This window comes from Coffea arabica, chromosome 10e (assembly GCF_036785885.1).
Source record: "Coffea arabica cultivar ET-39 chromosome 10e, Coffea Arabica ET-39 HiFi, whole genome shotgun sequence".
In the NCBI taxonomy this organism is placed as follows: domain Eukaryota; kingdom Viridiplantae; phylum Streptophyta; class Magnoliopsida; order Gentianales; family Rubiaceae; genus Coffea; species Coffea arabica.
Genome location: NC_092328.1, coordinates 2,160,608 through 2,180,469, shown reverse-complemented (window position 1 = coordinate 2,180,469; position 19,862 = coordinate 2,160,608). Strand labels below are relative to the sequence as shown.

General features: G+C 34.1%; 1 protein-coding gene and 1 non-coding gene across 5 annotated transcripts; one reads left to right on the top strand and one right to left on the bottom strand.

Annotated features, from left to right (window-relative positions):
• Positions 1-50: 50 nt before the first annotated feature.
• On the bottom strand, positions 51-123 carry TRNAA-UGC (transfer RNA alanine (anticodon UGC)). The gene has a single exon. It is a non-coding gene; the product is annotated as a tRNA-Ala (tRNA).
• A 6,915-nt stretch (positions 124-7,038) lies between these two features.
• On the top strand, positions 7,039-18,627 carry LOC113713073 (uncharacterized). Of its 4 annotated transcripts, none has more exons than XM_072067427.1 (18): positions 7,707-7,846; positions 8,820-8,907; positions 9,264-9,574; positions 9,875-9,952; positions 10,060-10,280; positions 10,884-10,976; positions 11,161-11,244; positions 12,588-12,704; positions 13,643-13,748; positions 13,917-13,979; positions 14,118-14,171; positions 14,507-14,564; positions 15,378-15,454; positions 16,252-16,322; positions 16,615-16,672; positions 16,992-17,051; positions 17,229-17,291; positions 17,409-18,627. In XM_072067427.1, exons 3-18 carry the CDS (start codon positions 9,275-9,277, stop codon positions 17,529-17,531), a joined length of 1,626 nt encoding a protein of 541 aa, XP_071923528.1. In that variant the 5' UTR covers positions 7,707-7,846; positions 8,820-8,907; positions 9,264-9,274; the 3' UTR covers positions 17,532-18,627. The 4 variants fall into 4 exon arrangements, with proteins under 4 accessions (XP_027092592.2, XP_071923526.1, XP_071923528.1 ...); XM_072067426.1 differs by having other exon boundaries at positions 9,261-9,574; XM_027236791.2 differs by lacking the exon at positions 8,820-8,907 and having other exon boundaries at positions 7,039-7,846; positions 9,261-9,574.
• Positions 18,628-19,862: the final 1,235 nt, after the last annotated feature.

Here is a 19,862-nt window from a genome sequence, read left to right as displayed (position 1 = left end):
ACGTTTAAAGACAGAAAGCGCTGGGAAAAAGAAAAAGGAGGAGATGGAAATGGAGATGCGGGGGATCGAACCCCGTGCCTCTCGCATGCAAAGCGAGCGCTCTACCATTTGAGCTACATCCCCCGGTGATCAACGTCGTTTTTATTATACATAATAAAAACTAAGATAAAATAGAGAAAAAGAAAATGTATCCAACAAGTGGAAAGTCGGAAGCTACTCTTCATATCAGAGCCAGGTTTCGATCCTGGGACCTGTGGGTTATGGGCCCACCACGCTTCCGCTGCGCCACTCTGATTTATTGAGATGGAATGCTATCTAAAAACTTTAATAGTATCATAAAGAGACGAAGTTCAGAAATTCTGTCCCTTAGTGTCGTGCGACCACTTATTTAGTCGCAACGATAGAATTTCTATAAACTAATCTAACATATTATGCAAAATTTCGAAGCTGGTTAAAAAAATGATGGTTTATAATTTTGGAAAGTTTTTGTTTTACGAATTTTTCAACTCATAGCCGGCGCCTGATATGGTCTGCATAAAGGGTTCATTTTAGTACCAGAAATAAAAACGTGCTATAAAATGCCATTAAAAGCTTGAAGTTTTATGTTCTGGTAGAAGACCACTTTTGCTCTTTCTTCTTCTAGTTTTCTAAATATTGGACCCAAAAAAAGAAAAAGGCAACAAAAAATTATACAAAGTGAGGGCATAACTTTGCAGTTTATTCCCATGTTCGGATATTCCCATGCTGCGAAGCACAGAAGCAGGAATCCAGATGAGCATCTGATGCAGAATTTCTGTTACACGTTCCATCTGCGCATATGCTGCTTCTTCTATTAGTAATTTTTTTATGTCTATATGTTCTCCACATTTTATAATATTGAAATTAGATCAATAAGCTTTCTATTATACTATTTGAATAAATGAACTAAGCACTATTATAGATAATCAAAAGAACCAATTGGCTGTACCAGTTATCTTGTTAGCTTTGTGGCCTATATTGTCTTCGGGTTCTCTTCTGAAATATAAAATGAAATGCAAATCCAAAAAAAAATCGAAGGAAACCAATTTACTGAATCAATTTTATTTTCCGAATCCTTACGAAGTAAAAAAAAAAAAAAAAAAAAAGGTTTGATTTCTCCATAAAGTTTACCCTTCAAATTATTTTTGAACACTTCTGGACAAAGAGGTTGACTATCTATTGCTTTCGTAAAAAACTAAAAAGAAAAATAAATAATTGACTGCTTTCCAAGAAAATTACAAACAAGCTAGGTGTTACAATTTTACTACTGTATAGATAAAAGTTCATTTTTAGCATGTGACATAGAAAGCGTTACTTTGATCGTTTTCTTGCTCTAGCCAAACAAAGATTACCATTACAAAAAAACCGTGAATTTTGCAACAACTTGCATCCCATCACTTACACATTAAAATTAGATATTGAATACCAAGAATGATGACTAAAAGAATTTATTTAACTGGTGCTCAATTTAACATCAATTAAGACCGACATTTAATGTTGGCTCAATAACAAAAAAAAAAAAAAAAGGACGAACATTTTATGTTAGCTTTTTAGAGAAATAAAAAATTAATTAGAAAAAAAGTCAAAAATATAAGAAAGGGTAAGAAATTAAGTACACTTTTTTAGATAATTAAATTAGACAGATTAAGTGTACAATATCTATTAAACATTCGTTAAGTATACTCTTACCCCTAATCTAGTACGAGTTTTCACATTTTTTTCTCATGTTAACTTTTTCTTTTGAAGTTTTCACTAGACATATGCATGATGACGTTAGCTGTTTCACTGGGCATCACAAACCTCCAAAGAAAATAAGAGATCATTATCAAGACTCAAGAAGAATCTTCAGTTCGATTCCAATACTAATCAAAGGAAAATCAGCCAACAAAATGAAAGGACAGAATTCTTGATTACCAACGTCTGTGTCCTTGGTTTGATTCAAATACTAAGAAATCACCAACTATGAGAATCGGTAATAATCCAAGCCATCATCCTACAATAAAGTCTCCTATGACCATTTTAGGTAGTCTGAGCCTGCACAAGTGAAAGTACTTAACTTTTTACAGATTCTTCGATAATGATTTAAGAAATCATAAGAAATCATCAATTATGAGAACTAGTAATAATCAACTATCATCCTACAATAAAGTCTCCTATGGCCATTTAAGGTAGTCTGAGCCTGCAAAAGTTAAAGTATTTAAAGATGTTTACAAATATTTCATTTGTGACTCCGGCTTGGTTTCAGGATAATTGAGATTTTTACAAATTCTTCATTTGCGTTTCCGAATAATGTTTCACTAGCATTCTCCTTCAGTTGCTCTTTCATTTTCATCTCTTTGCTATCTTTCTGTTCAAACTGCAAATGAATTTTTCTTTTTAGCTTAGTTTTCAATTTTGCATAATACCTAACAAACCACCACCAAACACTGTCTCTCAGTGCATTTTTTATCTTCAAAAGAAGTTACATAATCCGAATACTGTACTGCAACGGGTAGTTGTTTACAAAAGAAATAATGTCTTGCTCGCTAGCTGTACGATTGTTGTAAAAGAAACCTATGGCACCAGCTAAATATATGCTTGCCGTACTGATTTTTTTTCAACACAACAGCATCTTGGATTTTTTTTTTAATGACGTGCTACCACGTTGAATATTTCATTTTTATGGGGACTATGTTAGCTAGGTTGAAAGAGAATTATTGATAAATGGGTGGAGTAAGAGTAATCCAAACCAAATAGGGTTGAACATTTCCATGGAATCCATTCTACATTGTCAAAATTGGCATGAATTGACTTTGGACGGGAACAAGGGAAAGACATACTTATAAATGGTGTTTAGGAGAATATAAATTTGAATTTGCATTTATCTTCCTCCCTTCACGCGCCTTTGTTGACAAATGAAATAGAAATTCACACGGAAGAGAAAACAATTGTTTTAAAAAATTGGACATTATAATTAGACATTTATTATTAAAGTCTTATAAATAATATCCATAAATATTGAAATAAATACGATTCATTAATTAATGCATGTAGTATGATCATATCTCTATTTATAGATATTGAATTGATATTAAGTCCCCAGTAGCAAGTGACTTAACAAATTACATGTAAAAGCGAAAAAATTTCGAAAAAATGTTGTAAAGTATTCTAACAAATTCCAGTAATTTTTTTTCTACAACATTTTGATACGTAACAAAAAAAAGAAAAAGAAAATAATATTTCATGGTCACCGCATTTTAGACGTGTAGCGACCCTATGTGAGGAAGAGGTTCCCACATAACACAAAAAACATGTGATATTTTTCGAAATGAGCATTATTGGTAGAAATTTGTGAAAAAAAATAATTTCCTTTTTCTTTTCCCCTTTTAGCTTTTCGTGAGGAAATCGGAATTGGTCTTCAATCCATCCAATTATATTCATTACATGAAGTTGATTTATTTTTTATTCATTTCTTGATATCAAACTACTAATATGAGAGAAATGGAATGAAAGGGGTAATCAATTAAGGTCTTAGTGTTTTACCTAAGAAAAAAAAACCTCACACTAAAATCTTGATAAAATTTGCAATGTTAACTATTGGGACCAATTTTAATCCATTCTGGAGCTTATATTTTTGGTGTCGATAATTTATTTTTAAAATCAAATGTGATAAATAGTGGTTTTCGAGAGGCACCTTAAACAATATACTCCTTATTATAACATGAGAAGATAGGCTAGAGATTCTTGACGAGTCATAAAAAGCACGTAGCAATTTGAATTCATCAATTGACAGTAGACTCCTAAATGGTATGGAACGACATTTGAGATTGGTTTTGCCGGTTTTTGAAGGTTGTTCGGAGAATTAGATTTATTTATGGGATAATTGCAGAAACCTCCCTTGAGATTTCTGACATTTGCACTGACCTCCCCTCTAGGTTTCGAAATTGCATTCACCTCCCCTGAACAGTAACAATTCGTTGCAAAAACCTCCCTGACAGCTTTTGTAGAAGTGAGATAAGAAATTTCTTCCAATTTTGCCCTCTTCTTGCTTGACAATTATTATTTGCTTGACAATTGCTTAACTAATTATCTAATTAGTTAATAGTTAAACTAATTAACTATTAACTAATTATCTGATTAATTATTAATTAATTAACTAATTATCTAGTTAATTAATTAACTAATTAACTAATTTCTATTTATCTAATTAACTGCTTAACTAATTAACTAAAGCTATTGTCTGTCCGAAACTAACAAACTATTTGCACGTTAAACTAATTAACTAATTAACTGCTTAACTAATCAACTAATTAACTAACTAACTAATTAACAGACTATTTGCATGTTAAACTATATGCAGTACGCATTACCTATTTAAAGTATCGGCTCTTTATGAGTATTTTATTTTCAAACATTTAATTTATGATAAAAACATCAATGTTTGTAAGTAAAATTTAAAAAGTGTTACAGTAATATTCTTACAAAAAGGGTGGGGCATAGGGCCATAAATTAAATGTTTGAAAGTAAGAATATTGATATTTTTTGTAATATTCTTACTTTCAAACATTTAATTTATGGCCCTACACCCCACCCTTTTTGTAAGAATATTACTGTAACACTTTTTGAATTTTACTTACAAACATTGATATTTTTATCATAAATTAAATGTTTGAAAGTAAAATACCTATAAAGAGCCGATACTTTAAATAGGTAATGCGTACTGCATATAGTTTAACATGCAAATAGTTTGTTAATTAGTTAGCTAATTAATTAGGTAATTAGTTAATTAGATAATTAATTAGTTAATTAGTTAAGCAGTTAATTAGTTAATTAGTTTAACATGCAAATAGTTTGTTAGTTTCGGATAGACAACAGCTTTAGTTAATTAGTTAATTAGATAAACAAAAATTAGTTAATTAGTTAATTAATTAGATAATTAGTTAGTTAATTAGTTAAGTAGTTAATTAGTTAATTAGTTTAACATGCAAATAGTTTTTAGTTTCGGACAGACAATAGCTTTAGTTAATTAGTTAATTAGTTAAGCAGTTAACTAGTTTAACATGCAAATAGTTTGTTAGTTTCGGATAGACAACAACTTTAGTTAATTAGATAATTAGATAAATAAAAATTAGTTAATTAATTAATTGGATAATTAGTTAGTTAATTAGTTTAACATGCAAATAGTTTGTTAGTTTAGGATAGACAACAGTTTTAGTTAATTAGTTAATTAGTTAAGCAGCTAATTAGTTAATTAGTTTAACATGCAAATAGTTTGTTAGTTTCGGATAGACAACAACTTTAGTTAATTAGTTAATTAGATAAACAAAAATTAGTTAATTAGTTAATTAATTAATTAGATAATTAGGTAGTTAATTAGTTAAGTAGCTAATTAGTTAATTAGTTTAACATGCAAATAGTTTATTAGTTTCGAACAGACAACAGCTTTAGTTACTTAGTTAATTAGATAAATAGAGATTAGCTAATTAGATAAATAGAAATTAGTTAATTAGTTAATTAGTTAATAGTTAATTAGATAATTAGTTAATAGTTAATTAGTTTAATTATGCAGAAATAGTTTGATTAGTTAATAACTATTAATAATTAGATAATTAGTTACTTAGTTAATAGTTAATAGTTAATTAGATAATTAGTTATTAATTAATTAGATTATTAGTTATTTAGTTAATTAGTTAATTAGTTAAACTATGCAGAAATAGTTAATTTAGTGTAATTTTTATTAACAAATGTTTTGTTGGGTTTGATGAAAGTACTCATCACATGCATTTGGTAAAATTAAATCATGTCAGGGGTACTTTAGTAAATTGACCCACTCTTACCTATTAAATTGCCTCAAACTTTTGATAGGGGAGGTCAGTGCTATTTCAAAATTAATAGGGGAGGTCAATGCTATTACTATAAAAGTCAGGGGAGGTTTATGCAATTATCCCTTTATTTATTCCAAAAAGTCTAAGTTTCCTCAGCTTTGACAAAAGACAGAAAATTCATTATCAGGAGGCTTGGGGAGTCTTTACTTCTTAGCAGCGGGGCACCCTGTGGGGTTTTCTATCCCATATCGGAATTGGGGGGTTGGGTTGATGGGTAGATAAGTCCCCTGGACGCCTTCAAAAGTTGCCGATTTTTAAAGGTTATTCGAAGAATTAGGTTTATTTATTCCAAAAAGTCTGAGTTTCCTCAGCTTTGGCAAAAGACATTTGAGATTGGTTTGTTTGGCATTAAAAAATTTCAAGATGCTGTCGTGCACAATAGCTCTCTAAATAAAAAAATAATAATAATTTTTGCCTGCCAGCACCACAGGCATGTATTTAGAACATGGCTTTGTCCAAAAAGCATTTATGCGACTTTTTTTTTTTATTTTTTTGGATAATATTTAAAGAATTACCCATATAGATAGACACCAGACATGGACATTTTCTTCTCATAATAGCTTTTTTAACCACTAAATTTTGGCTCAGTGGTCACCAAAAAGAGATGTAAGTCAGGGTTCAAATTCCACTCATTTGATCTAGTTAAATTTATATACCTGCTAATTTTTTATATAGATTTTTTAGATTCCCTTCCTTGCAAAATAGGATATATCAGGTTATATAAATTTTATCGCGAGACTCCCGTTCCCTTACATGGTCTCTTTAGACTCTCTCTTACTATAAAATAGGATATATTAGATTATAAAAATATTATCGCGAAGCTCTCTTCTTGTAGAATAGGATATATTAGGTTATAAAAATATTATCGTTACAGAAAAAAAAACTCCTCCCTTGTAGGATAGGATAAATTCTATAGTAGATTATAGAAATGTTGTTGCTGTAGCAAAATCGAGACCCAAGAAGACTCTTTAGAAGGCCAAAATTCATCTTATTTTACCGGTGAAAGAAAATTCTGGATAACGTTAACCACACAATACACGAAGGAAAAATAAAAATGTGCCAAAATATTCGAGGCATCGTACCCATCGAACAGTCCACGTCGATTGCCCCAGCCAAATGTAACCCAATCCTGCCCGCTGACTTTCTCCTTCCTCCGTTCCATTCTCTCTTGAATTTGTTGTGCAAGTTCCAACCCCAGCCCCCCGGACGCGGTACAACACCACTGTACATACAATCAAACAAGGGGGAAAAAAAAAGAAAAGAAAAACTGTTAAAATCACTCTCGCAATCACACCGCCGTCAAAAATTACCGCAACCGAGGCGTCACCCACCGCCGCCACCTGACACTGGACTAACCATCCACGTGTGAGTTCCAGTGCGTTAAAGTATTTGCTGATCCGGTGGGAAAGGGAGGATTGGATTCTCAATTCTGTTTCCTTTCGGTAAGCTGGAAAAGCCATGCAAAACAGGATTTAATCAGCTTTAAATGCCTCAAGTATTAGCAAATCCAATTACTACATCAGCACAAGCAGCAATATCGCTGGGAAGAAGGCGTGGCTTTATAGCAAAAGAGAAGGAGAGGATTGGTGGCTCAGGGATCAGTATAGTTAAGGGAGCGGTGGAATCCGTGTCGGTATTCGTAACCGTATCCGTATCTGTATTAGTATCCGATTCCTCATCTTCTAGTAAATCTGCTGGCCTTCCCAAAATTGCATCATCAACATCTCCAAAATCCAAATGTCTATTTAAGTTGAAGATGCGAATTCCCAAGCGTCCTCTTCCTGTTTCCGTCTCCCGCTGCCTTTCTTACCTTTTCTCTCCTCCTCCCGACCTACTACTCTTTTCTTCCTCCTCCTCTTCTTATCCTTCTTTCTCTACATTTCTCCATTTCCATTCCAGAATTCTCGCTTCAACTTGTATTTCTCGTCGTTCTTCTGACGCAGCCAAATTCCTCCGTCCTAAAGGTTTGTGCTTTCTTTTTTACTATTTCCTCCTTTTTTTTTTCAATCATTGGATTGCACCTCTTTGCCTTCTTTTTAGCACTTTTTATTAGCTGTTAACTTTAGACCCTGGCCATCATCATTATTGTTCATTGATTGGCAGTTCTTGAATTGTCAAAGTTTTTGTTCTTGAAGAGGGGAATGCTTGTTTCTTTAATGGTATCGTTTTTGGATGCCATGTTTCATGTCAACATGCATGCTTGTTTTGCTGTTATATTTCTGATGTATATTGCCTTTCTTCTAGTTTTTGTTAAAGTTGTTGCTTTTTTCTTATTTCAATAATTCACTCTTTAACTATTTTTTAGTCCGTTCTCCGTTCCTTGAAATTTCAATCGTTCTGATTTTCTGAGTCCCTTTCTAAATTTTCTAGGATTCAAGTTTATCAATCAATTGTGCATGCATGTTGTTTATTCATTTAAATAATTCTTTTAAAATCTGTCCTAACAATTTCAACAAAATTTTGTTTCGACTTTTCTTTTTCTTTCATTTTAACGGGGATTAAAATATCAGTGCTTGATGGTGTGCCTCCTTTCCTTGGCTGTAGTTTTAAACTTATTAGGAAATAGATATTACAGGCTTATTTGGGTTTAATGAGTTTTTTACTATACGGTTGTCAGGATTGAAATTGCTGTTCGTGGGATAAAAGTTGTCCCAGCTGTAAAACATGTTGGGTCATAAGTAGAAAGAAATGAATAGGGATGAAATGTTTATGATCAATGCTGTTCACTAAAAAGTTATCTTGTTATTGATTTGTCCTAGAGTTGGCCTTTTCGGGGTCTCCATGTTTATCTTTTTATCACTCTGGTCTGCATGGTTTGGTTTGCTATTTACATTCGGGGAAATTTGGTGCTTATGAATTTTCTGGATTAGTCATGACATGTGATAGCGGAAATTCAGTTAGTGGATTGCCTAAGAGTGAAAGATTTGTTAAATATAGGTGTCCCCTGGAGCATATCTTGGAGTATAGGCTTACAAGTTGGAACCTAACTCCGTGCCTCGTTGTTCATTTACAATTATATCTGAAGGTAAGCTGCTAAAATTTTGGCTGTGGGACAGAATCTTTTCCTTTCTTCTTTCCCTCTTGGTGTAAAGTTCAAATTTGAGGCTATAATGCTTTCATGAAATTCACTGAAGTGGGTCAGTATATTTATGTTGCCTTTTGTAAGTCATCACACTTGCGAATTTTGGTTGTTTTAAGTTTATAAGTAAAACTGACAAGGTTAAGTTACTTGCTTAGTCCATTTTTACTTTCTCTGTGCCTTGTTTTCCTTCCCTTGTCTACTTAGTCAATGGCTATTATCATGCACTTTGTTTGATAAGCAGGCTTGACTTCATGTAACATGATCTTTACTGTATATAGTTTCTTTGTGAAATATAGCAGGAAGTAAACAGATGCATACTGGCAGTAAAATGGATGGGACTGACTTAGATGGCAAAACTTCAGACTTTGAGAGAACCACCGGCAGATTTGGTGGTCAGCACCCTCATATATGGTCGTCTCCTGAAGGAGGGCATAAAATTGACATAGGAAAACAAATCTTCTGCAATAGATCTTTAAACATGAAGAATATTGTTGCTGTCGGATTTGACATGGATTACACTTTGGCACAATACAAGCCCGAGACTTTTGAATCTCTGGCTTATGGAGGCACAGTCAGAAAGCTAGTTTATGATCTAGGGTACCCTTCGGAGGTTCGTACACAAACTTGAGCTTGTACTTGATTATGAGAAAGGGTCTCTAACCTGATTTGCCTTGGGTAATACTAAATCTTTTATAAGGAGTAAATTCTGAAATAGTGGCACTTTTCAAAAAGAGTTCGCAAATAGTGAGAATTCGAAACAATGTATTCACTGAATGCGTCTTTTAAACAATGCCTTTAGTGAATGCGTTTGTTAAGGAAAAATGCCTAGACAAATAAAAGAATGGACCTTTTAATGCTTTGGCTCTGAAGCAAGAAATATAGCCTTTTAACTAATTTGGGTTCTTTGTAGTTGTTGGAATGGACCTTTGATTGGAAGTACATGGTCAGAGGTTTAGTTCTTGACAAAAAGAGAGGCAATATTTTGAAGGTTCGTATTCAAGGCTGTTAAAAAAGGTTTTGGTATCAGTTAAGTTTATGTGCTCCACATAGGGCAAGTATAACACTAACAACCCTCTTTATTTTGTTATATCTCAGATGGATAGACACAAGTATGTCAAAGTAGCTTACCATGGATTTAGGGAGATGTCAAAGGAAGATAAAGTTGCTACCTATGGAAGTACTTTGATACGGGACTCATTTGATGAGCCAGATTATGCTCTCATTGATACTCTTTTTTCACTGGCCGAAGCCTATCTCTTTGCTCAGCTTGTGGACTTCAAGGATAACAATCCTGGAAAACTTCTGGGCAGGGTAGAGTAAGAGACTTACCATAGCTTTCAGATATTTTGATGTTATGTCAGAAATTCACTCTCTGCTTCTAACTTCAATTAGTTTAAGACCTTGTGCTGTGACTATGTTGGTTCTGGGGATATTGATATTGGTAACTTTGTTCCTTGTGTAATACATGTTTTGGTATTCATAGACACAGACACCTTTTGGGAAGGATAATTAGTGGTTTCTGAATTATTAGTACGTAAAGACATTTGAGCTGCCTACGCATTAGGTAATCATTTTTGGAAAGTATTTGAGATCATAGATAACGTTTTCCTTGTACTGCTTGATATTTAATTCTCAACCTCATGCAGATTAGGTTGCTTAACAGTGTACAACAACTGAATATACGGACAATTTAAGTACATCTAATTCAAAACCAGCATTAATAGCATGAAACCCAGTCAGAAATGCAGCATAGCAAAGCTTATCGTCATATCAAACTTACTGATTCTATTAGATTGTTTCTTGAAAATGAACTCGTGCTACGCATCTGCATATCATCAAATGATAAGAATTTAGCTAGTTATACAGTTGTCATTTTTCTCCTCGCTTTCTGAGTTTTCTAAATTCCTATATGATTACAGCTACTCTCAAATGTACAAGGATGTTAGAGCTGCAGTGGACCTGTGCCATCGTGATGGGACTTTGAAGCAGATGGTTGCTGAAGATCCTAAAAGGTATTCAGAATGGTTCTTTCATTGATATCATATGTGAACGTATAATTTTTTTACTTTTTAATGTAAAAGATAGCATTGTATGCTGGTTTTAAAATGTTTGGACATAACTTTACAGTGTCTAGTAGTTATAATATTTTCTTTCATCTGGAAGTGATATTTATCTGTATTTTGTGCTACTTATCAGGTATATTAATGAGGATACTGCAATTGTTCCCATGCTCAAGATGCTTAGAGAGTCTGGACGTGCAACTTTTTTGGTGACAAACAGGTGATGACATTTTAACTTCCCCCATATACCCTTTCCATAGGTAGCTTTTAGCTTCAGAGAATTAGCATGAATATGTTCTATACCCAGAATAAAGAATTAGAATATATTCCAATAATATGCTTGGTTGATATGGTAAATATGTCAAAAATGAAGTTATTGATGCAATAACCAAGGTTTCTGATTTAGTCTGACTTGTTAGTTTACTAAACCTTTCTATTACTTCCAATTAGCTATTTCTTGAGGGGGATGTTTTATTCTTGTTCTTTAAATGTGTTCTTGTAAAGACAAACTTCTAGGTTCAATACATAAGCCCATAAATCTTTTTGGAAATATATCACTTTCTCCTGGGTGGGGGATAATAGAAGTTGAAAGCAAATTTTCATCTGATTCTGACCAAAGATGAAAAACCAACTTGCCACGTTGCTGAACCATATTAAAACTCAATTCTCTGATGCTCTTTGCAAATGAACAAATGCCTGCCCCTCCTTCATTCTCTCCATCGCAAGCAAATCATGCAACTCACCAAACATGAAAAATCTACTGCACCAAATTCATAGTGTAATCAAACTAACCTCCTTGGATCTTTCTCTCTTATGGGTGATGTGGGCTATAGGTCTTTGTTCGTACTGTTAAGGATGAGTTCAACTCTTGGGAAGAACGTATTTTTCAGAAAGATCTGGTTTTTGACAAATTTAACTTTGACTTTGTAGAAGGATTAAATGTTCAGTAGGATTCACTAATGCTAATAAATAGCATGGCAAATGACTTGGTAAAGACTAGCAAATCAAAAATTGAAGGGAGGAGCACTTTGGGGAAAAAGAATAAAAGAAAAAATTTGAAGCGGAGCGAAAGCTTGCAAGTTGATTCAGGTTCTCTGTGCGTTTTCCACCTTAACATCTTTCCTTGTTTTGAGTGGGTGAGTGGTGATGCTATGTTTAAAGCATGATTCAAAATCCTACTCATTTATGCACTTAGGAACTTCCAAATTCTATTGATGGTCTTGTACTAGTGAAAAAATGATATGCACTCGCAACTTTTTCAGCAAAATTGTGTTCTTCCTTAATATATTCCTTAGAAGAAAAGAAGGAGATGAATTCTGTGGATAACAGCCATACATACTAGAATGATGTACTCTTGCAAATGTGAATTTTGATGGTTCTTTCTTGGCTGAGAATTATTAGCTTCTACAGGAATTTCCTAGATTTTTCAGTAAATTGATGCCAGCCATGTGGTCAAACTTTGAGCATTGATGGAGATAAAGAATTAGATAATTTATTGGCAGCTAGGTCTTTCATTAATTTGAAGGATAAGATAGCAAAATCGTAAAGTTGTTTTTAATGCAGCCTATGGGACTACACCAACATTGTCATGAACTTCCTTTGTGGACCCAGAAGTGTGGATGGCTGCTCACCTTTGAGTTTTGATTGGCTGAGGTACTTTGATGTGGTCATTACTGGCAGGTCAGTTTTTTCCTCTTAGCTGTAGTATATCCACTAATAAGCAGTAGGCCAAGCAGAATGGTGTTTTATCTGTTTTCTTGATGCTGCTATTCTTGTAACTACTTCACACTTCTTACTTGCACTGGTCATATCATTTCTTTGAATCATAAACTTTTCAGTCGAGTCCTTTTGTTTTTATTTCTGACTTGGTGTGAAGTTGTATTTTCAATTTTAAGTGAGTAAGCTATTCTTGTCTTGCTGAACCAAAGGATATGCATGTGGACACGTAAGAATTTTCTGATGCCGTAAGTTCAATTGAACTTCTGTGATATGGCTCTTATGAGATTTCACCCTACAAAAAAAAAAAAGAAGAATAAATACTTGGCCAATGGCCATTGTGGATGACTTACTTTGGCTTAATTTCTCGAACACTTACTACAAGATCTGCCTAGAGTAAAGGTTTGGTTAAGTGGTTGGATGCAAAAGTGGCATCCTTTGGTAACTTTCCACTTTCCAAATTGAAACGTTCTTTGGCTTGTGCCTGTTCAATTCCACTAACACCGTAATCTTGTATTCTTAATGGTGCTCGTAGTAATGTGTATTTGTGGGTTTAATTGGGTCATCTTCAATAATTCTTTTTTAAACTTTTGCGAGTCCTATTTTTGGTGACTTAGGACTGTGATAAGAGGTTTTAATTTTAATCCATTGTTCTTCTGCTCTTTTCAGCTTTTTCATAAGCTGAAAAAGTGACACTACAGTTGCCCATATTGGGGATGTTGGCAGTATTGGTATCCTAGATATAGATCGGGGAAATAACGTTCATTGTATGGAGTTGTTAGCCAGACGTAGTGATGTTTCTGAAGTTGATTGATACTCGCACTATTGTTTTTTTTTTTTTTTTTTTTTTTGATGATCAGTTTTCCCATACTGAAGTATTAAAGGAAACTACTGACCTGCAGTGCCAAGCCTGGTTTTTTCCATGATGAAGTTCGTGCCAATCTATTTGAGGTTGTTCCAGAGACTGGCATGCTTCTCAATACTGATAATGGAACGCCTATGGCTCAGGTCAGTCTGATATCTTGTCGATCTTTATAAAATGACATCTCCCGCCATTCTGTTCTTTGATGTACCTCACTAACTACATCAGGTAGATATATGTTCCCTGATTATATGTTATTCCCAATCTCTTACATGTTTTGAGATCCATTATTGACTCTCGTCTACACTTCCTAGGTAGGAAATACTTTATTAAGACTGCCATCAAACGGTCTGAACAAGAAATGCAAAGTTTTCCAGGTAAATATTGAGCTTGAGATGTAGTAAAAAAATAGCCTCTATGCAAAAAGCGTAACATATATCATTTTCTTTTAGTATTCGTTTCCGAATTTGCAATCTTCTTAATTATGATAGTTGAGTTCATTATTTTCTTTCCAGGGAGGAAATGTCGGCCATCTGCATAAATTGTTATCTATTGAATCAAGCTCGCAGGTATTGGATTTATCAAAATTTTTTCCTTCACTTCTCTTATACTTTTCAGGCATTTACAAAGCGGTGTTGCTTCTGTTAGTGCAAATTGCTGCGAGTAAGCTAGAATTGATTACTTGTACAATCATTGCATTGGTACATACATAATTGCATGCAGGCTCCTTTATGGCAGAGTGTTGAGAAATAAATTGTAGTATTTTTAATGATCATGCTTATAATTTTTGTTCTGATAAGGAAAGGAAGTAATAATTCAAAGATACATTATGCTGATGCTTATATTGTGTAAAATTTTATTGACTTTTATGGTGTAAAATCTGTTACTAATGGTCTGTCTTTAGGTACTCTATGTTGGGGATCACATTTATGGAGATATCCTACGCAGTAAAAAAGTTCTTGGTATACCTTCTACCATTTTCTCATGTGTTCCTATCCTATAATTTGCTTAAAGTTGAGTGCGAATAAAATTTCAAAAAGAACTTTATTTTCTCAAATAAAAAGGATTCTTAGTTTTTTCTGAAACATCATAAATGTTTCCTGCATACCTCGTTGTAATATTAACATGCACTCAGTCAAGTTTATTGTCTACGAGATGAGGACACCATGCTTATAATTATCTGTTTGGCACAAAAAATGTTAGTCATTATCAAGCCTCCCAAAATTTTTGCTTTAAATTTTCTAAAATTCCTTTCATTTGCACGTCTTTGTTGTTGATGGAAATCTTTTTTTCCTTTTTGATTTTTCCCTTTGGTTAACTGGAGGAAGGAAGCTACCATACTTGAATCTGTTTAAAGTTGCTGAGCATGTGCATCCCAACGACATTTGATCATAATCTGGTGTATGATCTAGTAGAAGTTTTTACGCTTTCTTTTTTTTTTTTTAATCTCGAATGTGAATCATGTACTTGTTCACAGAATGTGGTTATTATGAGGTATCATCTATTTGTTTCTACCTATATATGTAATCTGCTAGACGTCAGCTGGGCAGCAAATTAACTTAAATATTAAAATGGTAAACCTAATGCTCAAATTCCTAATAAGTTCTAGACTTTGTTTTCTCCACTCACAACTTTGGGCCAACAAAAGTTACTATAATTAGTGGTGAGCTGCTGAAATGAATAGCATAGAGATATCACCATATCTAATGAGTGCTGTTTCTCACCTGTTTTGTTTCGAAAGCCAGAATGAAGTTGAAGATATGTCTTTTGAACAGGGTGGAGAACAATGCTTGTTGTTCCTGAGCTTGAGAGGGAGGTCGAACTTCTCTGGGAAATAAGGGATACACGCAAGGTGTAGATGCAACTAACCTCTTCAATCTTATTATACGCAGATAATAGACTTTTAAAAGTGAATAAGGTTATCATTGTTTGTAAGTGTTGCAAAATTAAATACTTTGTTATGAGAAATTGATTTTGGTTGATTTTAGTTGAATATTCTGGTAATTTTGCAACTCCTTCAAGACAACTCGTTAAGCGAATGAGCCGGACAAATAAGCTTCCTCTTCTTTCACAAGAAAAGAAAATCATTTATTTTCCTTCATGGCTAAGTGAAGTAGTTTCAAAAAGTGACATTGTCTTCATATTATGTAATTAGAAAATAATGTAGTGACAATTTATGCTTTCAGAAGAAGGATAGTACTACTGAACTGTTGAGTAGAATAGTTTTCATGGAAACACTTATTAGATATTTCAAGGAAGTAGAAATTAATGATTGTTGTTGATTATTTCTCCTTTTCTATCTTCTCTTGGTGTGCGTGCACACGTACGCGTGCGGGTTGTATTTTATTGTCTTTTGCAGAGAGCATGATAGTTTGAATGTTCACCAAATCATAGTTTCATGTGGAATAACTTTTAGTTTTTCTTTTCTTTACATTTTTCTACATGAAGAATATGAGAGGCATGCTAAAACGTGCTTCTCTCTAAATAACTAGGAAAAGCGAATAGGATTGAGTATTTGAGTGCTTGAGCAAATTCATACTCATTGAGATTACAATGGTGTCGACAATAACCAGAACGCACTTACATTATGTTTGAAATTCATGTTATTATCCTTATGTTCTTCATCAAGCGATTAATTGTTCTCTGCAGCAACTTCAGTCGTTGAGGAGTGAGCGTGACCACATTGAAGATAAGATACATCATTTGAAGTGGTCTCTCATGTAAGTGCTCTCTTATCTGTCAGTTATGTGTAGTAAACCACTACCTTCCTTTCTTCGGGCCCCAAAATGTGGATAAAAGTAAGAAAAAGTGAGTGAGGAGGCGGTTGTACACACTCTTTCTCCCTTGCTTTCTTTTTACCCTCGAACATTTTCGTTGTCCTGAAGTCACCCAAGTTTTGTTGGGTCCGAATCATGTACGTGAAGATTGTTGGAGATTAGTTTCATGGAATTTATCTTATTTTGATATTCAGCGTATTTCTTAATTTCACGCTTAAATGTTCGTATGATTCAGGTTTGAACACGTGGATATTAACAAGGAAGAGATGTCATCTGAGATTGAAAAACTACAGGTAGTTTATACACCTATTGAGGCATGAAATTGTCAAAGATGACTTTCAACCAACAATGTCTATACATTACTGACTTTAATGAGAATAATAATATTAAACAACAATAACATTACTGTTTGGGCAAATAAATGATCCAAGACATTTTTGCTGTTTCCTTTTATATGCTGTACATGTAAATGCGTAGCTTGTTTTGCTTACAGTGGTTTGTAATCTTTTTATACATATTTGTGAGTGTTGCTATTTATTCTCTGTGCTGGAAAGTATCATTGTCGTCCAAAGTGTCTACAGACGAGTTTCTGACTGAATTATTTTACTCCAGTCTCTGAGAGAGCAAGTGAGGCTAAGTCACCAACAGGCCCAACGGGAATGTCACCAAAAGGTAAGCAGTTCAAGTGTTTTATGTATCTTGCTTGGCCTTACAAACTTGGACTTGCGTTTGGGAAATAGAGAATGACGCTGGCATATTTTGGTGAAGATTGCCAGTTCAAGAAAATCCATGTTCAGCATGACATTTCTGTAAAAGCTTATTTCATATACGTTTTTGAAATCTTTTCAGTTCCATAAAGCCTGGGGACAACTGATGAAAACTGGCTATCAAAATTCTCGCTTTGCGCATCAGGTGACAAGAAATATTCATGAGTTTTTCCTCTCTTTTTTTTTTTGGCAAGGAAGTATCCCCTTTTTTTTTTTTCCTTCTTTTCTTTTTCCCCTGAATTCAGTTGAGGATCTGTATCAGGTGGAGAGATTTGCTTGCCTCTATACAAGTCAAGTGACAAATTTGGGTCTCTATTCGCCAGACAAATACTACAGACCGAGTGAAGATTTCATGCCCCATGAATTTGATATCCTCTCTGTGTGAAAGCATTCTTCACTCTGGATTAGGTTGACTTGGCTTATGGGGCTTTATGGCTTTTGATGCTTGAATTGTCTTTTCATGGCAATTAATCTAGGGACGATAGAATTCTGTTTTAAGTTAAAGATCATGTAATTTTCTTTCCTGCAAATTGTGGTGTATATGGCAAGGTTGTAAATAAGTGATTTTTTTTTTTTTTTTTTTTTTTTTTAAAGAAAGGGTTCAAGGCATATGAGCCCCTCCTGTATTTAGTCGTGTAAGAAAGGTAGGAATTTTAGCTAGTTGCATTCCATCGAACTAAAGCACCCCATTAATAAGCGATTTGTCTCCTAGCATCAGAAAAACGGTTTTATTGGTGGCGATGGATATCTCCATCCGATTGTACTAATAACAAAGTACTTTAGCAAAATCATCAAACAGAGTGCCCGCTGATATTAGTGAAAGAAAATGACTGGCCGCAAAAGCTTCAGAAAGTGGGATTTGAACCCAAGAAGAACAGTGTGCGGGTATTCTGTACTGTCTAACACGCTCTGATGCCGTGGAAGTATCATTGCAGGGAATTGCAATCTCACACAAACAGTCCTACTAGCGGACTTCATGAACATAAGCAATCAACCACATTGTGCGGCTCCGTCTTCCGTTTCTATTGTGGTTGGAGTTAATGGAGGTATTGCAGGATGAACAAGCAATAACAGGACTTCATGAACTATCTGCAGGTTTTGCGGCAGACTGGCGGTCTATTGGGATTATACTATTTGAACTCCTTATAGGATTTCCGCCATTTACCACTGAACTTCCAGAGGCAGTGCCCATTATATTGATTTGAGTAGGCTCTTAATGTTTTTCGACGTCGGAGCAAGTGATTACAAAAGTAGACAAAATGTTAAGTTTTTGGTTTTTCATGCATCATTAAGATGAGGAAAAAGCATCATAGACTAAGCGTATATTGCTTTTTATTGTCTGCAGAATGTTTTTCCTGCAGAATGTGGTCATTATCAGCTTTTGTTTGCACAAATTACTTGAGGAGAAAAAGGAATATCTTGAATTTAAGAATAACAACTCTCAGAATGCTGTTTATACTATCTGCCAGTGATTGTTTTCATAGGCTGCCTTTGTACCACAACCTGAAAGTATGAATGACACAAGCTATTTTGTCTCCCGGTATAATTCAATTGGACTGCAAGATGATGGGGATTGTAGTGATACTGTTTCTGATGCTTCTGATCTTGTGCTCAAATTCTGGGCTTGCTGTATATTAGCTGGGTCCTTGATTGCTCTCTTTACTCAAATATACATATTGCAAAATGCTAACACTTTTATCTGCAAAGGCTCGGAATCTCAAACTAAAATTGCGTCCTTAGTGTCTGATCTTATGTCATTTCAATTCAACATCCTAAATGTTCAATCATGCCTCTGGTGCCCTGTAGTCAAGCATGTGATCTGTAACTACTTTTGATTTTACATCAGGAACTGTAATGAACTTTAGCTTTTCTCTGTCTTCTTAGTGGGCTTGTGAATGATATCCATTTGCAGGGATCAACGAGGGTGGAGTAGGGAACCGTTATCTGTTGTGTGAATTTCCAGAAGATGGACAGATGTGGTGATCTTGCTGAGTTCGACACTTCTCCCCTTGATCTTTCTTGACAAGATCAACCTTCAAAGTCTTCAACCTGACAAGATATGGATTCCGTACTAGCAAAGGTCATGGGAAACACTACTGCATTTTATAATTTCTGAAAATCGATGGGCATGACCATGACCGAGGTTGTGAAATAACAAACCATATGAAAGCGAACTGTTTTAGTGCCTCGTAAAGGTAAATAATTCTGTTTACTGTGACTATAGCTGAGGATTACCTGGTCAATGTATCTCCTCATTCGATCTTCACGTATCATTCTTGAAGCAAATTTCTTCATATTGGTAATCACTTTTTCTTTTTTCTTTTTAATCTAATCATGATTCTTAATCATAATCTATTGGAGCCTACATTCACAATTATGCAATAATTTGTGTAATAGCATTTAGAATAGAATTGTATACTAAAATTAGGATTCTGCTCTCTCCACTAAATTTTTTCTTTTATATCAATCAATGTATTCTTATTTAATTTTTGATTAAATTAAATTAGAAAAGAGATGCTCTTTAAGTTTTTCAAGGCTAAAGTTTCTTGCCCACGCAATTTCAATGTACTCAAGAAATTTAATCGGTTTCATTAGTGATAATTTATTTTCCAGTTTACCACCTGCTATAGTTGAATTCCTACAAGGGGCTCTTTATAGGAGCTGGAGTCCGCTTGTACACATGTTGTCTCTGTTTGATACATCAAGCAACTAAACG